We start from the raw sequence: 21,885 nt of genomic DNA on the forward strand, positions 1-21,885 counted from the left end.
GGCACAGTAACCTGAAATTCCAAGGTAAGGTTCCACTCTGCAGAAATCCTTAGATAATCAGAACGTATGCTAATGAACAACTTAAATTAATCCAAACAAGAACTATTCTGCTCCCATAGAGGCATTCAGAAGCAAGAAAAAAATCAGAGATGACCTTTTCCTTTCTTTCCTTTGTTTCTTTTCATTAGAGTCTTCAGAATTAATACTTTATTCTTAAACTTAGTGAAACTCTGTGATAAGGTTTTTGTGTTCTGCCTGCTCTCAGGATGCCCCAGATGGGTCAAAGTTAAAGTAGTTTGAATTATTGTAACTCTGCATATGCATTACAGATATAGTGGGCAGAATTAAGGACCTTAATGTATAAATGCTGATAACGATAGATTCATGCAGTGGTGATTTTTTTTTTATTGTTTTTTTGCTTCAGTATTTTCTTAGATTTAAAAAAAATGTTTTGGAAATCCTCAGAAACAGAACTACCTGCAAACCTTGCAAGTCAGTCATAGATCCAAGTTATGCTGGAATGTAATCTGGATCAGACAGCTTTCCATTTCCACCTCCCTGTTCCTCATGTTGGCTTTTCATCTTATATACAGCTTTCAGTCTTCTATGGTCCCACCAGCATCCAATGTAGTTTTCTAATACCTACTCCCTACTTTGCCATTCATGAGTAATTCAGCTATCCCAAACTCATTCTAATAAAATTATACTGTACCATATCATTATGTGTTTTACTTATATATTTAGGTGATTTCACTGACACCTTTAGATATCTCCAATTCCTACATGCACACCCTGAAATCTGTGAATGTTTCTTAAAGAGCTGAAGTGTTGAATGTTACGGAGTGTATCTGTTTTAAAGAAATGATGAATGGTGGTGACTGGAGCCCAAGGCCCCTTTGAATCACTTGGCCCTGAAGCAATTGCCTCTTTACCCTCCCTGTCGGCAGAACTGGGAGGGAGTAAGGGGGAAGTGACTTACTCTAGTCCTATACCTGATGCCACCCTTTGTACCATTTCATCTCAGGAGGGAGGGGATAGAGCCAAAGCTCCAATTACTCCTCACTTTTCTCTGACTTGATACTCAGGGTGGGAAAGGAAGCAGGGGGCAAGGAGCAGTATTGAGCAGGTACACTTTGCTGTCTCTGCTCTCCATCCCCCATGCCTGGACCTCTGATATTGGAACCAAAGAAGCAGGGCACACCAAGTGGATAAAGATCTGATAAGGCTTGTCTACTTAGGACAATTTCCTCATGGCTGTGCTGTGACAGTCACCTGAGTAGGAAGTATGTAGTAGCTATTAGCTATTACCATCTTCATTAATGAATCAGCTTCCCCTGTGTTGGGGTTGGTCCTTTCACACAGATTGTGGCGGCTTAAAGATGAAGATTTATTTGGAACCCACTTCCTCAGATATACTGTATTGTGAAAGCTTATGCCCAAATGAATATGTTAGTATTTAAGGTGCCTCAGGACTCCTCATAGTTTTTGCTGAAACAGACTAATATGGCTACCCCTTTGAAACACACACACACACACACACACACACACACACGTACGTCAAAAACAGATGTAGTAGTCTTAAGCCATTTCTTGAACTCAACTGGATTTCCTGTGTACAAGTTTGCATTCATTTGGTGCCCATCTCTTAAATACTGTAGTTTTTGTTTTATGTACAAAAAAACTCATGAATAACTTTAAAAAGTTTCTTTTGTGAAGTTAACTGTCTTTTTATTTATTTCCAGGAAATGGCTCTTGAAGTTAAATGAGGCTGAATAATATACATACATGAAGCAGAGGCTGTTCTACATGTGTTAAGTCTAAAATACCAGAAGAGTTTTTGATCAGCCAGACTTGGCAAATTGTCATAATGAAGAAAATTAGTCTCAAAACAATTCGTAAGTCCTTTAACTTAAATAAAAGCAAAGAAGAAAGTGACTTTGTAGTGGTTCAGCAGCCATCATTAAGTGAATTTGGAAAAGATGACTCCTTGTTTGGCAGCTGCTATGGTAAAGATTTGGCTAGCTGTGAAGTTAACTGTGAAGATGAAAAAGGTGCCAAAAATAGATCAAAAAGTGAAAGCTTAATGGGTACGTTAAAAAGAAGGCTTTCAGCAAAACAAAAGCAGAAAGGTAAAAGCAGCACACCATCTGTAAGCTCTGCTGATGATGATACATTTTCTTCCTCATCTGCTCCAATAACCTTTAAAGATGTGAGAGCTCAAAGACCTCTGAGATCAACATCCCTACGTAACCACCATTACAGTCCAACACCATGGCCCCTTCGATCGACAAATTCAGAAGAGACTTGTATCAAAATGGAAGTGAAAGTCAAGGCCTTGGTCCACTCCTCTAATCCAAGTCCAGCACTGAATGGTGTTCGAAAGGACTTTCATGACTTGCAGTCAGATAGTGTGTTTCAAGAACAAAACAATACATTAAAAAGTACAGAATCCCAGAATGGGGACCTACATCTTCATATTGATGAACATGTGCCTGTAGTTATTGGACTAATGCCTCAGGACTACATTCAGTATACTGTGCCTTTAGATGAGGGAATGTATCCTTTGGAAGGATCACGTAGTTACTGTCTGGATAGTTCCTCACCCATGGAAGTTTCTACTGTTTCTTCTCAAGTGGGCGGAAATGCTTTTCATGAAGATGAGGGTCAGGTGGATCAAGATGTAGTTGTTGCTCAAGATATCTTTGTGGACCAGGCAGTAAATGGTTTGTTGATTGGTACCACAGGAGTCATGTTGCAAAGTCCACGAGTTAATCACAGTGAAGTCCCTCCACTGTCACCATTGCTACCTCCGATGCAGAATAATCAAATCCAAAGGAACTTTAATGGACTGAATGGCACAGATGCCCATGTGGCTGAAAGTATGCGCTGCCATTTGAATTTTGATCCTAACTCTGCCCCAGGAGTTGGAAGAGTTTATGATTCTGTACAAAATAGTGGTCCAATGGTTGTGACGAGCCTCACGGAGGAACTGAAAAAACTTGCAAGACAAGGATGGTACTGGGGCCCTATTACACGTTGGGAGGCAGAAGGAAAACTGGCGAATGTGCCCGATGGTTCATTTCTTGTTCGAGATAGCTCTGACGACCGTTATCTTTTAAGTCTAAGTTTTCGCTCCCATGGTAAAACTCTTCATACTAGAATTGAACATTCAAATGGTAGGTTTAGCTTTTATGAACAACCAGATGTGGAAGGACATACTTCTATTGTTGATTTAATTGAACATTCAATCAGGGACTCTGAAAATGGAGCTTTTTGCTATTCTAGGTCTCGATTGCCTGGATCTGCAACTTATCCAGTGAGATTGACAAATCCAGTATCTCGGTTTATGCAGGTGCGTTCCTTACAGTACCTGTGTCGTTTTGTTATACGTCAGTATACCAGAATAGACCTGATCCAGAAACTGCCTTTGCCAAACAAAATGAAGGATTATTTACAGGAAAAGCACTACTGAAAGCTTATGGGAATCTTGCATCTTGCACTTTGGGAACAACAACAACAAAAGATTGAAATACAGTTTACAAATTTTCATTGCTATCAAAATCTTTTGCTGCCATAACAATGTTTCATTTTTGTGTGTAAAGAAGGGGTAATGCATTATTTTTGGTTTTTTGTTTGTTTGTTTGTTTGGTGTTTTTTTTTGTTTGGGGGGGAGTCTTTTTAAAAAGAATGGTCTAAAGGTTTTTAGAAGAGTGAAATAGCTATCTTTCATCAATGTGCAGAAAATAATCACAATGTGAATGATCAAATTCTTCTTAATTTTCCCAAGTTCTTTGCTGCTATCCACTGTGATTTTTATGCGTTCAGAATGCATTTTATGTATATCAACCATAAGTAAAAGTGAAATGAAACGTATAGAATGGAATTTTTGTCTTCTTAAAATGGCCTATTTTATAAAGATAATATTGGATAAAACATACAGGTAGATAAATTACAGAATTTAGGTATACAGCGAAAATGATTTCCCAGCATCCTAATTAAAATCTCCATAGAACTGCCCTCATTTAAAACTTATTCATTGATGTTAACTCTGTGATGGAATATAGTTATGCAGCATATCTTTGAAAACCTCCTTTCTCCTAAGTGATTTCATAGTTTTAACATGCTATTTTGCCTTTGAGAATTTTTGTTGAATTTTCTTTTTCTTGGAATTTCCTTATAATTTGTTCTTTTAAAAATAGCTGTTAAAACAGTTTTGAAAAACAATAATTTTCATCAATATGGAAATTGTATTTAGATAAATGCTAAACATGAATTACTAATGATATAACTGAAAAAAAATCTACCTAATTGTAGTAACTGTCAATTAAAATGATAATGAACCAAGATTTGTGGGGAAAAAAATTCTACACCAGATAAAGTTTTGTTTCTTCCTGCTTGCGTTTTGATAGTTAGGATTTGATTCTGTGATTTTTTTTTAATTGTATTTAATTTTTTTTTGGCAGGGTCATGGAATGTGTGCGCGTAAACAAATTATCCCCAAGACTGCATTTATTAACATTTGAATATGTGAATTTAGTAGGAGAAAAGGTTTTGTTTTAATAAGGAGCCACAGAAAAGTGCCTTGTTACCAACTGTTTCAGGCGCTGTCATGAAAATTGACTGTTTTGACATAGAACTATCAAATCAATTCAATAAACACTTCTAACATCTGACAAAGATAGTGGCATTTGAAAAGTCTATGGAGAGTCTGACCTTTTAAAAGATTTCTGAATTGGGAGACTGGGGCCTAGATTGCAAAGTTTTCTTTGTGCAATATTGATCATATTTGTGTTTCCTTCTATAGCTGTATTAAATTTGTGCTTGCAGTTTTAAAGGTGACCATGACTAACTTTTTGTTTTTAAATCAATGTTATATTTTTAGCATGTCACCTTCTCCATCAGCAATTTATAGGAGTTGCTATTCAGTAAAGACCAACATTGAAAAAGGCTATTGTAGAATTGATAAATCCTTTTTTGGATCCTTTTCTTCTGCTTATTATATCTGCTTTTTTGTCCCCTGAAATGAATTTGTAGCAGTGGATACAGTTATTGCTGCAAAGTGCTTCAGTTGCGCTACCTTTTGTGTTGCCTGAATTGATATGCTTTAATTTTTTTTGGATTACAGTGTTAAAAAAAAATCAAAGGCAGATAAAGCTGGTGTAGAAGATGCTGATTTCTTCTTTTGTCCAATATTTTTTAATTAAAACAATATTCTCAGCAAAGTACATATGTTTAATTTGTTGTGTCTACCATTGAGATATATTTATGCAAGCTTGAATCCAGATTTTTCTCTTCTGGATATGTTATTCTTCTTTGAATCAGGGCTACAAACTTTATTCGGAATGGCACAATAATCTTACAGCATGGTACAGCGTTCTGATTCTATCTGAGAGGAGGACCGAGGAAATCATTTTTATGGAATATAAAACATACTTGTTAGGATGAAAACCTTTCATGTGTGCTTCATTTTAAAACTTCTTTCCCCACACAATCCAGATGTACTGTACATTGTACAAAGCCTCTGGAACCATGTAGTACATTTACACAATGATATAGAATTAGTGAAATATAACTCAGTGTTTAAAAAAGATGCATTTAAAATATGTGATGTGCACATGTTTTTAATGGACCTTGCATATGAGTTAAAATTTATGAAACTCTAAAATCTCAATTTCATTGCTGTATTAAGAAAATGTACATGGACTTGTGTGCTAAATTTCTTTTCATATCTTCATTTATTTCAGTTTTTATCACCTATAAGTTGGTCACTTCTGAAATATTACTTTTGATTAAATTATTGCTGTCCATTTTGTGTTGCCTTCCTTGCTGTTTACTTTAATTGTAAACTTAGTAAAAGGTCATGTTCTAATTGCTACTTTTGGATGAGTTTTCTACAGCTTTCATTAAAAGGCCCCTGTTAAGTAAGAGAAAATCTGCCTAGAATTTTTTTATCTGATGCTGAAAGCTCCAAAATTCAAATATTTTGAAATCCACCATTTGTTTTTTCAACTGCTGGTTCAGAATCTCTCTTTGTTACTGAAGCAGTCTTCCAGCCGGTAGTAGGAGCACAAATTAAAAAATCCTGTTTTGACAACATTGATGTATTCTTGCTTATTATAGCGATTACTGTGACAGTCACAGTAATGTTGTTTATTTACAAGGCAGCTGAAAATTTATTAAAGGGCAACAACTGTAATCAGGAAAGACTGTGTTGGTTTGTGCTGTATAACAAATAGATGAACAACATCTGTGTTTGCCAAATGGAAGAAAACAAAAATGGTAGTATTAAAAAAAATTATTTTCAGGCTTTTAAAAAAGGACGATAAACAAAGATTAAATAAAAATAATATAAACATTACTTGGCTCTGTTCCTTTACAATTAAACAGTGCCGATTTTTATTCAGCACAACAATCAGAGTTGCAACTATATTGTTGCAAAATGTATTTGAAGTTGAAACTTTGAAATAAAATTGATTTCTGAAGCTACAAGATGATGGAAGTTACTGGCAACATTGGCTGCTTTACTAATTAGATTAAAACTACAGCTTGTATTTTGATATTATGCTAAAAGGATTTTTTTTCTGATTTTTCCAGCAGTGTTAGAGCAAATTTAAGTTTATTTATATTTTTTGATCAGTTGCAATAGTTTTCTCATATGCTGCTGCTAACATAATTCCATACCATCTTTTTTTATCAAGATGGCTTCCACCATTAGTAGCTTTGGAAATGCTATTGTTAAGTAGACATTTTATTTTCAAATATATACATTTCATATTTTTTCATGCTAAGAGGTGTTTTATATGAAAATTGACAGCTGGGCAAATCAAAATACGAGTAGTTTTTCTTTTCTGAATTTCATACTGTATGAATTCTGGATATGTAAATTAAATCATGATACCAGCAATATATAGCCTGTAATTCCAACAAGGAATGGTTCTCATTTACATAACTTTTAAATTCTAAGCTAAGTGATGGGTACAATAATGATTGCCAATCTTATTTCTTTTAACATTTTATAAAATTTGGCAAAGAAAAATATTACACATTCTTTATTAATAGATATGGGACAGTTAATAACTCATAACACCACAAAATATTATGGAGTTTGCTATCACTGGAAAATGTTTTAAACCCTACACGGGGATAATGAAGAAAATTCTTACAAAATTTTGTATTAATACATGTTGGGTTAAAGAATTTTATAGTGGTGATGGAGTGCCATGAAATTAATACTTACAATCCAGATTGCTGTAGTTTACACTTTTCTGTATGGTTCAAGCTAGGTGTGCATTGTTTGTACTAAGCACACCACAGAATAAATTATCCAAAGTCCATTGATTTTAATGTGTTTTGGTTTGTAAACAAAATTATAGTAATTTCTTGCACATTTTTGAAAAATAATTGTATAAGGATTTATGTATCTGCTTCTAGATACATTGTGTAAATAAAAATTTCATTCACAAAAGAATCGTGGAGTATTCAATAACAAAATGAAAACCTGAAGCAAATATTGACTTTTTAAGGGAGTGGTGATAGCTGACTTAAATCGTATCAATGAGCCATAGAACTACTATTTGTTTGATCATAATATAGCTGCAATTTTTCCTTCTACTGACTCTCCTAAGAAGTTGCTGTCCCATAGCTCTGGCTATCATTTATGCTTTCCAGAACGTTGCCAGTACATAATTAAAATGTTTATTGAGCATGCATGCACACTTTAAACATGGATAGCTTTTGCTATTATCGTTTCCTGTAGGTAGCTGTGCTGCTTTTAGTATTTTAATGCAAAAAGTCCAAAATGCCTGCCTTAACAGGTGCTATAACTTTTTTTCTTTCTAAATAAAATAAGCAGTCATAATTCCCAGAAAAGCCATCAAGTAGTTTGAATGTAAGCTCCAAAACTGAAGTAAAAAATGTACCAAGTACATTATCACCAGTTTATCTAATGCTATTTTGGTTAAATTAAGGTAGTTTAGGATGTTTTCAAGTAAGGGAATGCATACAGAATTTTAAAAATATTTAAGGATTAATAATTTGTATTATATGAATAATTTGCATGTCTTTTTACATACATAGTTGTCATGGTTTTGTTTTCTCCCTGTACACTTGATACTCAGTTTCCCAAAATCACATTTCACCTATTTCAATATCCTTTTCTCTTTTTTAAAATGTTTAATTAAAATAATATACATAACGGTATTAGCTAATGTCATCAGTCTTTGAGTGGGAGGGAGGTGAAGATGCTATCTCTTCATTGAAGTCAAGGGTGAGATAGCTGCTGCTGTTGCAATAATTGTTTGGGTTGATCATACACTGACATGTAATTGCATATTTGTGCTTGTTTCAAGTCAGCAGCTGTTTTTGTTCACATGTTTCTAGTTGATTTTGAAAGTGCAGTGTGTTATGTGGTTGTTCTGTCTCAACATCAAGTCTTTTAAATTTTGCTTTTAAAAATACCAGGTCAAATGTACGGTAAGCATTTAAGCATGCTCAGTTCCACAGAAGCCAGTGAACCTACTTCCAATTATACTGGGGTGAATTCAGTCCAGTAAGATCACAACTGCTTCAGCTTGTCTGTAAACTTTTACTTAGATGTGGGGGGAGGGATACGGTTGGGATTGTTAGGAGTGCAATTATAAATTTGAAACACGACTGTATACAATTGAAATGTTTATAATTAAGATGCACATGCTCCCAGCCTCGTTCGTATTATATAGCATCTGTTTTACACGTGGGAGAGTGGATGAAGAAAGCCTACCCTTTGGTATAGGTGCCTCACCACATGAAACATGGTATTTGTACCAAAGGAATAAAGCTTTAATTTTGAATGCTGTTACTCTCATAAGTATTAAAGAGAGAGCTGTGGCTTTATCACTCATGAGATCTTCTCTCATTTGAGGTAGGTGTCTCACTTAATCTATTTCCTTGGTACGGTATAGTAACAATATGGTAATCACTATGTTATCACTAACTGTTTTTTGTTTGTTAAATTTTGAGTTCTCTTTTAGGCCTGATTCAGAAAACCATGTAAGCATGTGTTTAAATACATGCCGTTTCAGGACACGGCTTAAGTCTCATAGACTTAAAAGGAACATAAGGATAGCCTGAAATTCTGTCTTAATTGAGGACTTTCTTGAATATATTTTTTTTAAACCAAACTCCTGTTGTCTACAGGAACACTTCTATCCTTATGTCTTCTAAGTGTGTCATATATTTGGAAATTGATTCTGCTGTTTCCTCTCATCAAAAACCATTCAGAGTGGGAATGGGATTATGTAGGGAAAATAAAATATTTTCTTGGAGCTGGGGAATGACTCAGAAATGCTATGTGTTATGTGCGCTCAACATGGAATATCAGACTCTAGCTAGCCAGTTTTCCAATAGCCTTCATTGAATCACCTAAAGTCTTAAAGCAGCACTGGCTCTCTTCTTATGGTTGTTTGCAAATGCAGTAAATTCAAGAGATTCCTTCCAAAATGGGCAAGAGGAGGCAAACACAGCTTTGCTTGGCTGACATCAGGAAGGACATGCAAATAAAACTTACCTCAGCTCACAATACTCCAGGAGCATGCACTGGTTGTGCAAGGATTATCCACCCTGTGCTAGATCCAGTTTCTGTCCCTGTACCAGTGCTGTTCGCATACCTATGTACTGAGGAGAGTGGGGTCACATTGTGAAAGGGAGTGGGATGGAAAAGAGAAGAGGAAGGATTGGGAGAAGAATAGCATTAGGCTTTGCCTCAGAAAGTTTAGGAGGCATTGTACTGTGGATCTGTGGGCCCCCATTATCCACCTATTCTTAGATACAGTCTAGTCTTGAATTCAGTATTCTTCCTAATTTTCTTCATTCTGTGTTGAGCTGAAGCAATTCTTTGGATTGGAAAGACTTGAGATACTTTTAGGGATAGGATGCTTACAGAATTCTACATCATGAATCCTAAAATGCAAAGGAGGGAGCTTTATACTTGAGTTCTCCATCTTACTATAGGTTCTGCAGCTCTCTTAAGATGTATGAAGGTATGTAACATTTTTCCTTCTGGCTCTGAGACAGTTTTGTGGTTTGCTTGGCCTTCTGCAATGTATGAGCCAGAAACCAGTCATGTTTTTTTAATGCAGACCCTTTTAGTTTATAGCACTTTAAATATTATTTAAATTATGCTATATTAACAGAGAAAATACTTTGCAGTATTCTTGGTGAATGAGCTCTAGAACTTATCATTACCACATTCTCCTTTTTCAATGATGCTGCATTGTCTTGTGTTCTGTTAAAACCTTCTGGTGAGGGAAATTTTTTTCTCTTACAGCTCTCAATTTACCAGTCTGGAGGACATTTCTGTGTTTAGCCATGTCTCATCAAGCTAAGAGGCATCTGGGCTGAAGAGATTTTTGGCACTAGTATTCCCCCAGAGCCTGCATTCAGCATTCCAACTTTGCCCTAGTTCACTGCCTCCATCAGAAAAGAGCAGCTGCTCTTTCCTGTTCTGTCTCAGAGTTCTTTGGACCTTATGATCCACTGCTTTTGTACATGCACTGCCAGGAACTCAGTTCTTCACAGGAAAAATCTCATCTTTTAAAAACACATTTCCTTCCAGCTTCTGTGTAGGGCTTCACAGGAATCTAGACCAACAACTTGTGTTTTGTGTTACTTGAGGGATTTTAAAAGCTAAGAATAAAACTAAGCAAAGCAAGTAAGCTTTTGCCTGCACTGGTTTGGCGAAGCAGTATTGCCAATTCTTGTGATATTTGGGATTGTTTCCTTAAAGCTCCAGCTTCTGGAACCATGTGATTAGGTGTGATGTTCAACTTGTAAGTACATTTGTAGTCCTCGTGATCGTGAAGAAAATGTGACCAAATTTACACATTTGAGGATCAAAACCTAGGAGGCAAGAAACCATGCCCTCAATTTTAGGGCCAGACTTATTTTTGAATTCTTGAATATGGTAATACAGGATGAAAAAGTCCACAAAGGACCACTGTTTGGTAAGCAAAACAGCTTTTGTTCACAATTCACAGATATATTCTGACACGTTCCAAGCGTCTGTTTTCCGCTCTGGTTAGAGAGGGGTGTGATTGGGCTCTGCAATTCATGGTATCTGCCAGGGAGTAGAACTCTGGGTACTGTGTTCTTGGTATCTTTTTCCTTTATGGTTTTGAGGTTTAAATGTGAAATAATGTATAGGACTTTCTAATATTCAATGGTTACCTTTTGACCTGCATCTGCTACTGGGATGTTGCCTGAGCTTGCATTTCGATTCTATGCACTAATTTGGTTCTGAAATAGGTGACTTGATTTTCAGAACTTCTAAGCAGTACTGTGTGGACTGTACAACATATTCCTGTTCTTAGCACTGGGAGCACAGACGGACCCTGCCAGGATAACACCTCCAAATACAGCTTTTCTTCCTGCTTTCCATTCCCTGCTGAGAGTGTAATGCCACTTGAGTGCTCATTTAGTTTCTTCAACTTGCCCTTATATCTGTTTTTGTCATTTACCTTTCTACAGTTTCAGTGCACTGAAGATAAATATATAGGCTTATATCTACACTGTGATTAAAAATCCACAGCATGGAGTCTGAGCCTAGGTCAGCTGTCCTGCACTAGCAGGGCTCAAGCTGCAGGGGTGTAAATTGCAATTTAGATATTCAGGCTAGAGTGGGGGTTCTGAGACCCTTCTCCCTCGCATTATCTCAGAGTTGAGGCACCAGTCTGGAGCCTTGTGAGCCTGAGTCAGCTGATCTGGGCCAACTCTGCCACAGATCTTGTTTTGCAGTGGAGGAGGGTACAGTATGCCAATTTAGCAATGTCTTTAGCACAGTGGGGACCTGATTAGGAATACCATAATATAAATAAGTATAAATGTGCTAACTTACATGTCTAATGCCAGTTAAATGACTCACTGGAGGTATATTTCTCACAAGTTACACTCCTCCCCAAGGTCTACTTTAAATGGAATGGTGTACTTTAATCACTGTTTAAATGCTGAGAACTGAGTGTAGGTCTAATGTGCACAAGTTATATATTCTTTAATCCTCAATCAGTTAACTGCAAATTCAAATCTCAGTATGAAGAGATCTGACTCCTTGGGATAAAAGTGATAGCCTCTTACTTCACTCTCTGATCTCCAAGGAAACACCCAAGAAAAATAAAATTTAAATATGCTTTTCCAAAATATTATCAAAACACCAATTAGACTTGTGAGTGTCCTAGCAGCATACGTTTCCCTATTAGCACTGATATGAGGGAGGCAAATCAATGAACTTGCTATGAAGTTCCCACTGTAAAATGATATTTGTCCAAGTGCTTAGTTTACCACTTTGTCTCCAAGACAACACAGAATTCTACTTAAATATAATAAACTTTTCTATCAATTCCTTTGTTTCAAACTCAGCTGTTCTGTCTAGTACCAGTTACATGCTCTGGATGTTTGAAGGAATGTGAAATTCTAAACAAATCGGGGTTAGAGTTGGTGAAAATCAGATGCCCTTTAAATGGTGAACAGTTGACAAAAACTACAACTCTTATAATGAGCCAACCTAAGACCCTATCAGCCCTTTCTGTAAGATTCACTGGTACCTCCTAGGTAGAAAGGAACACAATATTTACACTGGAAATATAAACTAGGATACAGGCAGTCCCCGAGTTAGGCGGATCCGCAGTTACGAATGGGGCTTTTCTCGCCCCGGAGGACGCAAGCGGCGGGACGCCCAGATGCACCGCAGTCCCACCGCCCGCGTCCTCCGGGGCGAGAAAAGCTGCTCCGCGTCTCCCTGGTCTGCTGGGGGGAGCCCCCCCCCCTAACAGACCAGGGAGATGCGGAGCAAAGCCGCGGAGCACGCGGGCAGTGGGACAGCCCAGACGCGCCGTGGCTGTCCCGCTGCCAGCGTCCTCCAAGGCTTTGCTCCCCGTCTCCCTGGTCTGCTGGGGGGGGGGCTCCCCCCAGCAGACCAGGGAGACGCGAAGCAAAGCCGCGGAGGATGCGGGCGGGACCTCGGCGCGTCTCGGCGGTCCCGCCACCCGCATCTCCCTGGTCTGCTGGGGGGGGGGGCGCAGCTAGGGCCCCCCCCCCAGCAGACCAGGCTTTTCTCGCCGACAATGCCTGGAGTAGAGCAGCTGGGGTGCTGCCGGGTTGGTCCCGCAGCGCCGCTCCTCGGCGCTATTGGACCAACCCGGCAACACCCCAGCTGCTCTGCCCCTGGCGTCCCCAAGTCAGCCACTATTGAAACTGACCAGCGGCTGACTGCAGGAAGCCCGAGGCAGAGTTGCTCTGCCCCGGGCTTCCTGGAATCAGCCGCTGATCAGTTTCATCAGCGGCTGACTTGGGGACACCTGGGGTAGAGCAGCTGGGGTGCTGCCGGGTTGGTCCAGTAGCGCCGAGGAGCAGCGCTGCGGGACCAACCCGGCAGTGCCCCAGCTGCTCTACCCCAGGCGTCCAAATTCAGCCGCTGTTGAAACTGATCAGCGGCTGATTCCAGGAAGCCCAGGGCAGAGCAACTCTGCCTCGGGCTTCCTGTAGTCAGCCGCTGGTCAGTTTCAGCAGCGGCTGAATCTGGACGCCAGTTCTGACTTACATACAAATTCAACTTAAGAACAAACCTACAGTCCCTATCTTGTACGTAACCCGGGGACTGCCTGTATTTGAAGGAGCCAGAGGGATTTGACACCTATATCCTACTGTAATACCCTAGGCTCTTTTGAAATCCCAGCTTAATTAAAAAAATGGAAAAGAGCAAGTTAATGAACAAGAGAACACTGCAGTGTATGTATTATGATTTATTCCATTCCTAATTGGGTGTATGAATGCTTATTTTTTCATCAGAATCACAATAAGCACACTGCAAAACATATCAAAATATTAATGAAGCCTGTTACTGTTTGCTGTTTCCCAGCAATGTTTTGCATTCGTTTGTTTCTTGGGGAAGAGGCATTTTCCCTGTTTGTAGCAAGGACTGTATGCAGGAAGCCTTGCCAAATGATAACAAAATAATAAAAAATACAAATTATACACAAATTCATTTGATTATATCTTTAGCTATCTGATCGTAGTTTTATACATTTGCAATAGTGTTCCTTAACTGATGCTACTTGGAATTCTTCATGCAGGCTTCAGGAAAGCTTTGTTCCCACAAATCTCTCTAGAAGCCTCTGTGGCTGGCAAATCATATCCATGTAAGTCTTCATGGTTTGGGTAGAATTGGATGTTTTTGGAAGAGTCTTGAGTTACTTTGTTGTTGGTGTGCATGATACCTTGCATTATCTTAAGCATTATGTAAGCAGGTGTATTGCAAATGTTGAGGGAAGTCACTGGCAAGCAATTTCCAGGACTTTAAACCCTGGGTGCGTTGCTGATGCTTACATGTATATTCTGATGCAAAAACTCGGTGTGATACTTTGAATTTTCATAGTGTGAGGAAAAGATAGTTGTCACCTATAGCTGACCAACTTGTCAGTGATGTGAGATACATAAATTGTATATGTGTGCAGGTACTAGGTTACTGGAATTTTCTACTCTGGCAGTTCATTCCTGCATTGTCCTATGCTAAAAACTATTTGAAAATGTCATGAGAAATGTCAATACTTAGACTTTGTTATCCTATTAAGGTGGATAATAGTGTGAATTTATTTTACAAGGCAGGGTTTTTGTTTAACTTCTGTTGTGACTCCAAATGAGGAAACTGAATTTAGCCATACTAAAATATACTTCCTACATTCTTTACAGTTTCTATTGTAAAGAGAAAACCATGTGGTTTTGGTCTCCCTGATTTAAAATTATAATGACATTGGAAGTGTATTCTGGACTGGTATATGCTATTGAAACACATTTTTAGAGCAATAGTGTTCATTTAAGATCTTCTTAATGACAATGTTTTGTCTCTGTAATAGTATTTTATTTGGGAAAGTATTACCAAAGGTGTGATGACTTCACTATTTGACACTGGAATAGGCAAGGAAAAAGTAAATATTAATTTAAAATTCTGAATGCTGTGCAGGAGAAGGACAAAATCATTAAAAGAGAAATAATATTTCTGACTCACTCAAAGGATACCTTAGATAGCTTTATATAGTTCTTAAATCATCTTATTGTATGAATGACAACAAAGCAGAACTGTAATAAGTACAATGAAATAAGAATACAAATATAATAAGAAAAAAACTACTGAAAAATAACTGATTTTATCCTATTCAGTTTAAAAATAGTTGAATTTATTATGCCCAGTGATGCTGAAATAGGCTTAAAAAGAAAACAAAAGTTGTGCTAAACAATTTTATGTCAGCTGTTGATGTTTGCATATCCCTGATCATTTGTAAAATTAAGCGTTTCCAATGCTTTGATCATGTTTTGTATCATTTCCCTGAACTGCACTGGCAGTCTCTAATGCATATAGTGTATGGAAGAGTCCTATTCAGAGCTACCAACTGGGACTTAAAGATGAACTCTTTGTTATTTGATTTCTGTCCTTTTATTTCTAGTGGGAGTTACTATCAACTGAATGAAGGGTTTTTTTATGTAAAATGAAAATGGTTCTGCATAGAGCATGTTGGTAAAACTTTGCTATCTTCCAGCAAAACCTTACTGATTGCTGCTGGACAGCTTCAAGGAAGTTGTTTGAGTCACCATGCTCTCGCTCTTTCACACACACATGTACACACTTCCCCCACCCACCTAGATCATTCCATCTTTGAATGTGCAAAACACTTCCTCTCCTATTAATGATAATAAAATATCCCTGTGGCAAATACAGTAGTTGGTTATATAACAATGTAATAGGAAAACAAGTGTTGTAGCTGCCTTCAGTGAGAGGTAGTATGTTCCTTTTGGACTCATCTTCATTTAATCTCTTCTTCCCCCTTCTCTGGAAACATGAGGAGAGCTAGCTCCTTGACCCCTTTGAGAAAAATCACACAAGATAGCAAATCACTAAACCTTTTCTCTATAGCTACCACTGCTTAACTCTGTCAGGTGCAAGATTCGTGGTAGACTGCAGGAAAGCAGTGACCACTGAGGAAGATATTCCCATTTCTTTTGATCATGCATTACAAAGAGCTATAATTCATCTGCCATTTACAAGAGGAAGTATTTGATCCAACTGGAATTTCTGATTTTTTTTCCATGCAATTCTTGCTTTTTAGTGACTGAGTCAAAAGCCACTAGCTACCCTCTGAACTTTATTCTACTAATAGTTAATTTTAATTCAAAACCTGCTGAATGCTCCAGAATCATCCTGCCATCATAGGCTGTCAAAATGGATGCTTGTAGCTGAATCAAAATGACAATTTGTGCAGTCATTCAAACAGTGCAGAAGGACAAGAAATTCAAGAACAAACTAATTTTGAACTATCACCCATAATTGTAAAAGAGGCTTTTTTTTTTTGTGGTAGTGTCTGCTCAACTTCTTAAAATTAGGCTTCAGAAATCTTTTGAGGGATCAGCGTATCAACTTGTAGCAAAAGAGTGCTACTTGCACTTCCTTTGGAGTAGAGAAGGTGACTCAAGCTCTATACAGGTTGACCTCACTAGTCCGGCACCCTTAGCACCTGTTCGGGGCCAAATCAGAGAATTTGCCGGACCATGGGAGGTCAATGTTGTCTTGCAGCATTACCAACACTTCCACTGTGTTAGCAAAGGCACACTAAGGGTGTGTCTAGACTACATGCCTCCTTCGACGGAGGCATGTAGATTAGCCAGATCGGAAGAGGGAAATGAAGCCGCGATTAAAATAATCGCGGCTTCATTTAAATTTAAATGGCTGCCCCGATCTGCCGATCAGCTGTTTGTCGGCAGATCGGGGGAGTCTGGACGCGATGCCCCGACAAAGAAGCCTTTCTTCATCGACACAGGTAAGCCTCGTGAAACCAGGCTTACCTGTGTCGATGAAGAAAGGCTTCTTTGTCGGCGCATCGCGTCCAGACTCCCCCGATCTGCCGACAAACAGCTGATCGGCAGATCGGGGCAGCCATTTAAATTTAAATGAAGCCGCGATTATTTTAATCGCGGCTTCATTTCCCTCTTCCGATCTGGCTAATCTACATGCCTCCGTCGAAGGAGGCATGTAGTCTAGACACACCCTTACAGAATAGAATTTATTAAATATAGGGCCTGATCTGACATGGTGCTATAATACCTCTGTCTCAGAAGAGGGCTTACCCTGGAACCTGCCGTATCTAATCAGCAGCGGATTTTACGGATTCCAATAAACACAGACTCACTTTCACATTTAACAGGAACATATATATTGTAAAACACAACAGGTGAAACACTACAGCCAATAACAATAAATCAATATTGAACAACTCCAGCCCCTCTCCCTCTAATATAACAGGAGATAGCGAAGATAACCATAGGCTAACAGTGGAATACTGTACTCAGTCAGAGGTCTGATGGAACAGGAACAGGTGCTCAGGACCTTTTATGCTGTGGCTATGGACAGCCGTAGGGGAGGAACTCTGAGGAGTCCTTAGACGTGTAAACCTCAGCGATGTTAGGGCAGGTGAGTTGGCAAGGTAAACGAATAGTTCTGTCTTTGCTTGATTCTCTCCTTTATGATGGAAAACAAAGCTGCTCGGTAATCACGAAGCTGTCCGGTAGTGCAGAGGGCCTTCGCCACAGCAAGCAACCTCACTTCATGTAGTTGATGTCCAATGACTTGGGACGCAGGTAGCTATGGACTCATTGTGTTGGGCAGTTGCCACAATGGTGGGTCCAAGCACCCTGATGGTGGCAGTGGGATGAGGTCTGTCTGTAACTTGAGATGGTCCTGGCCTTCGCCACAGCTTCCAGGTACAGTAAGCAACTCTCCTCTGTGGTGTGATGAAGAACTGCCTACCCGATCCTCTCAGGAATCAGTGTATATATGAGTTAAAAGGCAGGAAAACAGCTAGAGTCTCGTGTAGAAAAGTAGAATGACGTGTGCAAAGTCTACATGCCTTGTGCAGATTTCTATGCCGTGTGCACATAATTGGTGCCATGCGCACAACCACAGTGCTGTGTGCAAAAGTGTTTTGGCGGCAAAGTCTCTGTCACTCATGACGGGTTCCATTTTTAATTCCTTTTCAAAACCCTGTCTCCATTTTGATTTTACCAACTGTCTTAACAACTGCTTACTAGGCTCTTAGAAGACATTTAGGGGTAGGTTAGAGCTAAACAACAGCAAACTATGTTGAGAGCCAGGACTGGTGTCTGTAAACGGGATTGTGGGAAACTTGACCACACCCATGGTAAGTAGACATTTGGTTAACTAAAATCATGCTGGCTCACAGCTGTTTCCAGACCCAAATGTACTGGATTAGAGCGTTTCATCCTTGTTCTTTTCTTGTTTAGTGAATATGGCACCCAGAGGTACTTGAATAAGTTGTGTGTGGGGATGAACATTACAACCAAAGTTCCCTCTAAGATGCATGGCAGCATGGCCACACAGTTGCTTAATCAGCCCTGCCCAGTCAGGCAGCTCCATGTGCGGAGCCCTGAGCCTCTGACTGGCTGAGGTTGATTAAGCAGCTGCAGAATTGTGCTGCCATGCAGTTTAGAGGGAACTTTGATTGCAACACATTAGCAATGCTTTTTCTTCAACTGAATTTGTTTCTAGTCATTAGTAAAGCAGTCTTGTAAACAATGACTACTGGTCAACCCTGATGTCTAGTCATCTGCTGCTGTTACGCAGAGGCAGCTTTTCTGCAATATAATTTAGCTTTTTAAAGATACTATTGGACCCTTAGTTTAAAAATAAGCACCACAAGTTTCATTTCTTTTAAAAGACAGATTAGATTGCTAAAGGGAGGAAAAGCAGGGTGAATCCTTAACATTTATATCCTTGATACTCTTGGAATAAGTAAAATACCCTACTAATGAATATGCTAGCACTTGTGCTTTTGCTTTGAGTCCCAGATATTTCCCAGTGGAAATATACAAATAGCTTTCAATGGGGAATAAAGACAAGAATTATTTTAGTTGAAAAGAGCAAAAGCTGAGGGGGATTTCTGGTACTTTTAAGTTTCTGATTAGGAATGAAAGTGAACATCGCACAGGGATTTGACTACATTTTTTTAAAAAGAAAGAGGAAGGTAATTAAAATCAGCAAATGTGTGATTAGTGACTTGTGATCCCTCCCTCCCCCAAAGTCTAGCAAATCATCACAGGAATGTATGTTTTGTAAAGTCAATGCAGTAGCTGTAAAATTTGGGTATAATGCAATGACAGTACACACGATCAAACACCAAAACCATCATAATAGGCAATGGTTTAAAACAAATAATGTTAAGTTTTCCTTCACTCAGTGCACAGCCAACCTGTGAAACTCCTTGCCAGAGGATGATGTGAAGACTAGGATTTTAACAGGGTTCAAAAAAGAGCTAGCTAGCCATTGATGGACCTAACCTCCATGAATCTATTAGCCAGGATGGGTAGGAATGGTGTCCCTAGCCTCTGTTTCTCTGGAAATGGATGACAGGAGAGGGATCACATGATGATTACCTGTTGTGTTCTCTCCCTCTGGGGCATCTAGTACTGGCCAATGTCGGCAGGCAGGATATTGGGCTAGATGGACTTTTGGTCTGACTGAGTATGACCATTCTTATGTTCTTACATTTTAAAGAAAACCGTTTGCAGTGAAAGAGATGGTATCATTCTGAAAAGGGGTACGTCAGTATTTGCCAGATTAAACGTTTCCCTCTTTCTAGGGATCTAGTGCAAAACATGGTTTATCAGGGTGGGAATCAGTTTCAATTCTGACAGGAAGCTAAAATAAAAATCAGAGTAAACACACATGAAGTAATTGTTTTGTTAAAGGAAAACACTTGAACTTGAACTTTCATCATTTTTGCACATGATCATGATCCTTAATTTTTACTGAGTTCAGTTCTTTGATATAACAGTTACAAGAGTTCAAGTCATTTTATTAATTTGTCTCACTATAAACAATCTGATCACCACTCAAGCACTCACGTGTCCTGGAGCAAGGTCCTGGATGTGACAGGTTGGGTCTCAGAAATCCCCATGAGAGTGTCCCTTCATAGGCTGATCATAATTACTGAACCCACCCAGCCCTCTGGGGCACACCACCATCCTGTCCTGCTGAACCAGAAGCTCTGGTCTCCCCTAGCAAAGACACAGAGTTGGGCTAACCCCACAGCAGAATAACACAGTCACTGAGAACATTTCAGCTCTGGGAGGACTCAGTTATAGGGACTTGACAACACCCAGGAGCACAGCCTCAATGGGACCAAAACATCAAATAAAAGCCTCTTACTCAATGAGCTTTCTCTGTGTAAAACTTTAATGGGTAAGATGCATTTTAAAGTTCAATCCCTTTATCAGTACAAGGGAGATATGCACAGCTCTCCTCCCGTCCCCGCCCGAGGTAACAAAAGTCATTTTATTAAGTATAAAAATAGGATTTAAATGGTTGCAAGTGATGACAAACAAGTAAGCTTCTACGTTAAAATGAACAAAATACACCAACTAAGCCTAAACTCTCAAGAGAAATTGTTACAAATTATTTCTCATCCTGCTTCTTCCACCATTGCTTCCATTTCTTAAATAAAATTTCCCCAAGGTGGGAGGTCTTTGTCCCATTCTCCAACCCCTGTGGAAAAATACCAAATTCAAGATGTATTCCAGCACCAAGTGGTATGGTCATATGTCTTTGTAGGAGCAACCACAATTTAGGTTGACAGTAAATATAAGACTATTCACTCATCCTTGTCTTGAGCACTCGTCCATCAAGTTCTTTAATTACCACTAATAGCTTTCCCTAGAAGATCTAGTTTAATAAACAGGATCACATTTCTAATTTCTCTTATAAGAATGACGCATGCTCACAAATAGAATATTCATATTCAGGGGCTACAAGCCCTTGAATGATAGAGTACTTACCTCATTTTGCATAAAGCATATTCAGGTTATGCATATTCACAAACATGTTTCCATGAAACATATGGGACACAGTGTTACATTTGCCTTCTCAATATGCTCCACATCCAATAGGCTTTCACAATTCCAATAACAGCCTTTCTTGGGATTTGGTTTCATCACACAATGTTCAAAATCCTTACAAAGTGGTTTTCCATCCCTGCTTTCATTTGGGATGACTTCCCAATCATTCCTAAGAATTCTTCCAGCTCTCTGAGCAGTTAGAGAAGATGTGAGGCTGGACTGGCCACCACTGGCCGCTTCTTCCCAGAAGGAAAACAAGACTTTCAGCTGGGACTTTTACCCAACAACTACTGTCAAGGCTTCCCATTAAGAGCCTCCCTTCCTTCAACTTCACTCTACAATTAACTCACTCCACCATCTCCCTCTTTCTTGGCCTGTTTTTGGGTATGTCTACACTGCAGAGTTTTTTTCAGAAAAATGGCTTTTTTTCTGAAAAAACTTCACTTATGTCCACAATTCAATTGCATTCTTTAAAAAAAAAAATCGAAAGAACAGAAGGGTTTTTCCAACATTGGTAAACAACTTTCTGTGAGGAAGTAGCCTTTTCCGAAAGAGCTCTTTCAAAAAAAAAAAAAAAAAAAGGCATGTGTGGACAGAAAAGAGGAGTTTTCAAAAGAAGGGGAAAGAGGAAAAAGCACAGGTGCCCTGGTGGCCACTCTGTCCATAGTAATTATAGTTTACATGCAAGAAAGCATCCATTCAGTGTGGACGCTATCTTTCAAAATTCAGATTGCTTTTTCGATGCACTCTTGCTGTGCTCTTTTTCGGAAGAATTTTTTTGGAAGATCTCTTCTGGAAAAGCTTCTTCCGAAAGAAGCCTGCAGTCTAGACATGCCTTTGTTACATGACTACCTGTCACATTACTTAGTTTGCCTCTATAGGCGGAGAGAATGCATTACTTGTGTCATAGGTGGACTGAGACCTATACTCCTTTAAAGATTACTGACCCTGTTCCCCTTC

At 38.9% G+C, this 21,885-nt stretch overlaps 1 protein-coding gene across 3 annotated transcripts in view; it reads left to right on the plus strand.

Annotated features, from left to right (window-relative positions):
* The window catches only part of SOCS6 (suppressor of cytokine signaling 6), a 37,375-nt gene extending 31,017 nt beyond the window's left edge, over positions 1-6,358 (plus strand). For all 3 annotated transcript variants that reach the window (XM_075921048.1, XM_075921049.1, XM_075921047.1), the window contains one exon: positions 1,743-6,358. In XM_075921048.1, coding sequence (XP_075777163.1) covers positions 1,868-3,472 — 1,605 coding nt within the window. In that variant the 5' untranslated portion in view covers positions 1,743-1,867 and the 3' untranslated portion in view covers positions 3,473-6,358. The remainder of the gene's footprint in view (positions 1-1,742) is intronic.
* The last annotated feature ends 15,527 nt before the right edge of the window (positions 6,359-21,885 follow it).

The sequence above is a fragment of the Pelodiscus sinensis genome, chromosome 2 (genome assembly GCF_049634645.1).
Source record: "Pelodiscus sinensis isolate JC-2024 chromosome 2, ASM4963464v1, whole genome shotgun sequence".
NCBI classification, from domain to species: domain Eukaryota; kingdom Metazoa; phylum Chordata; order Testudines; family Trionychidae; genus Pelodiscus; species Pelodiscus sinensis.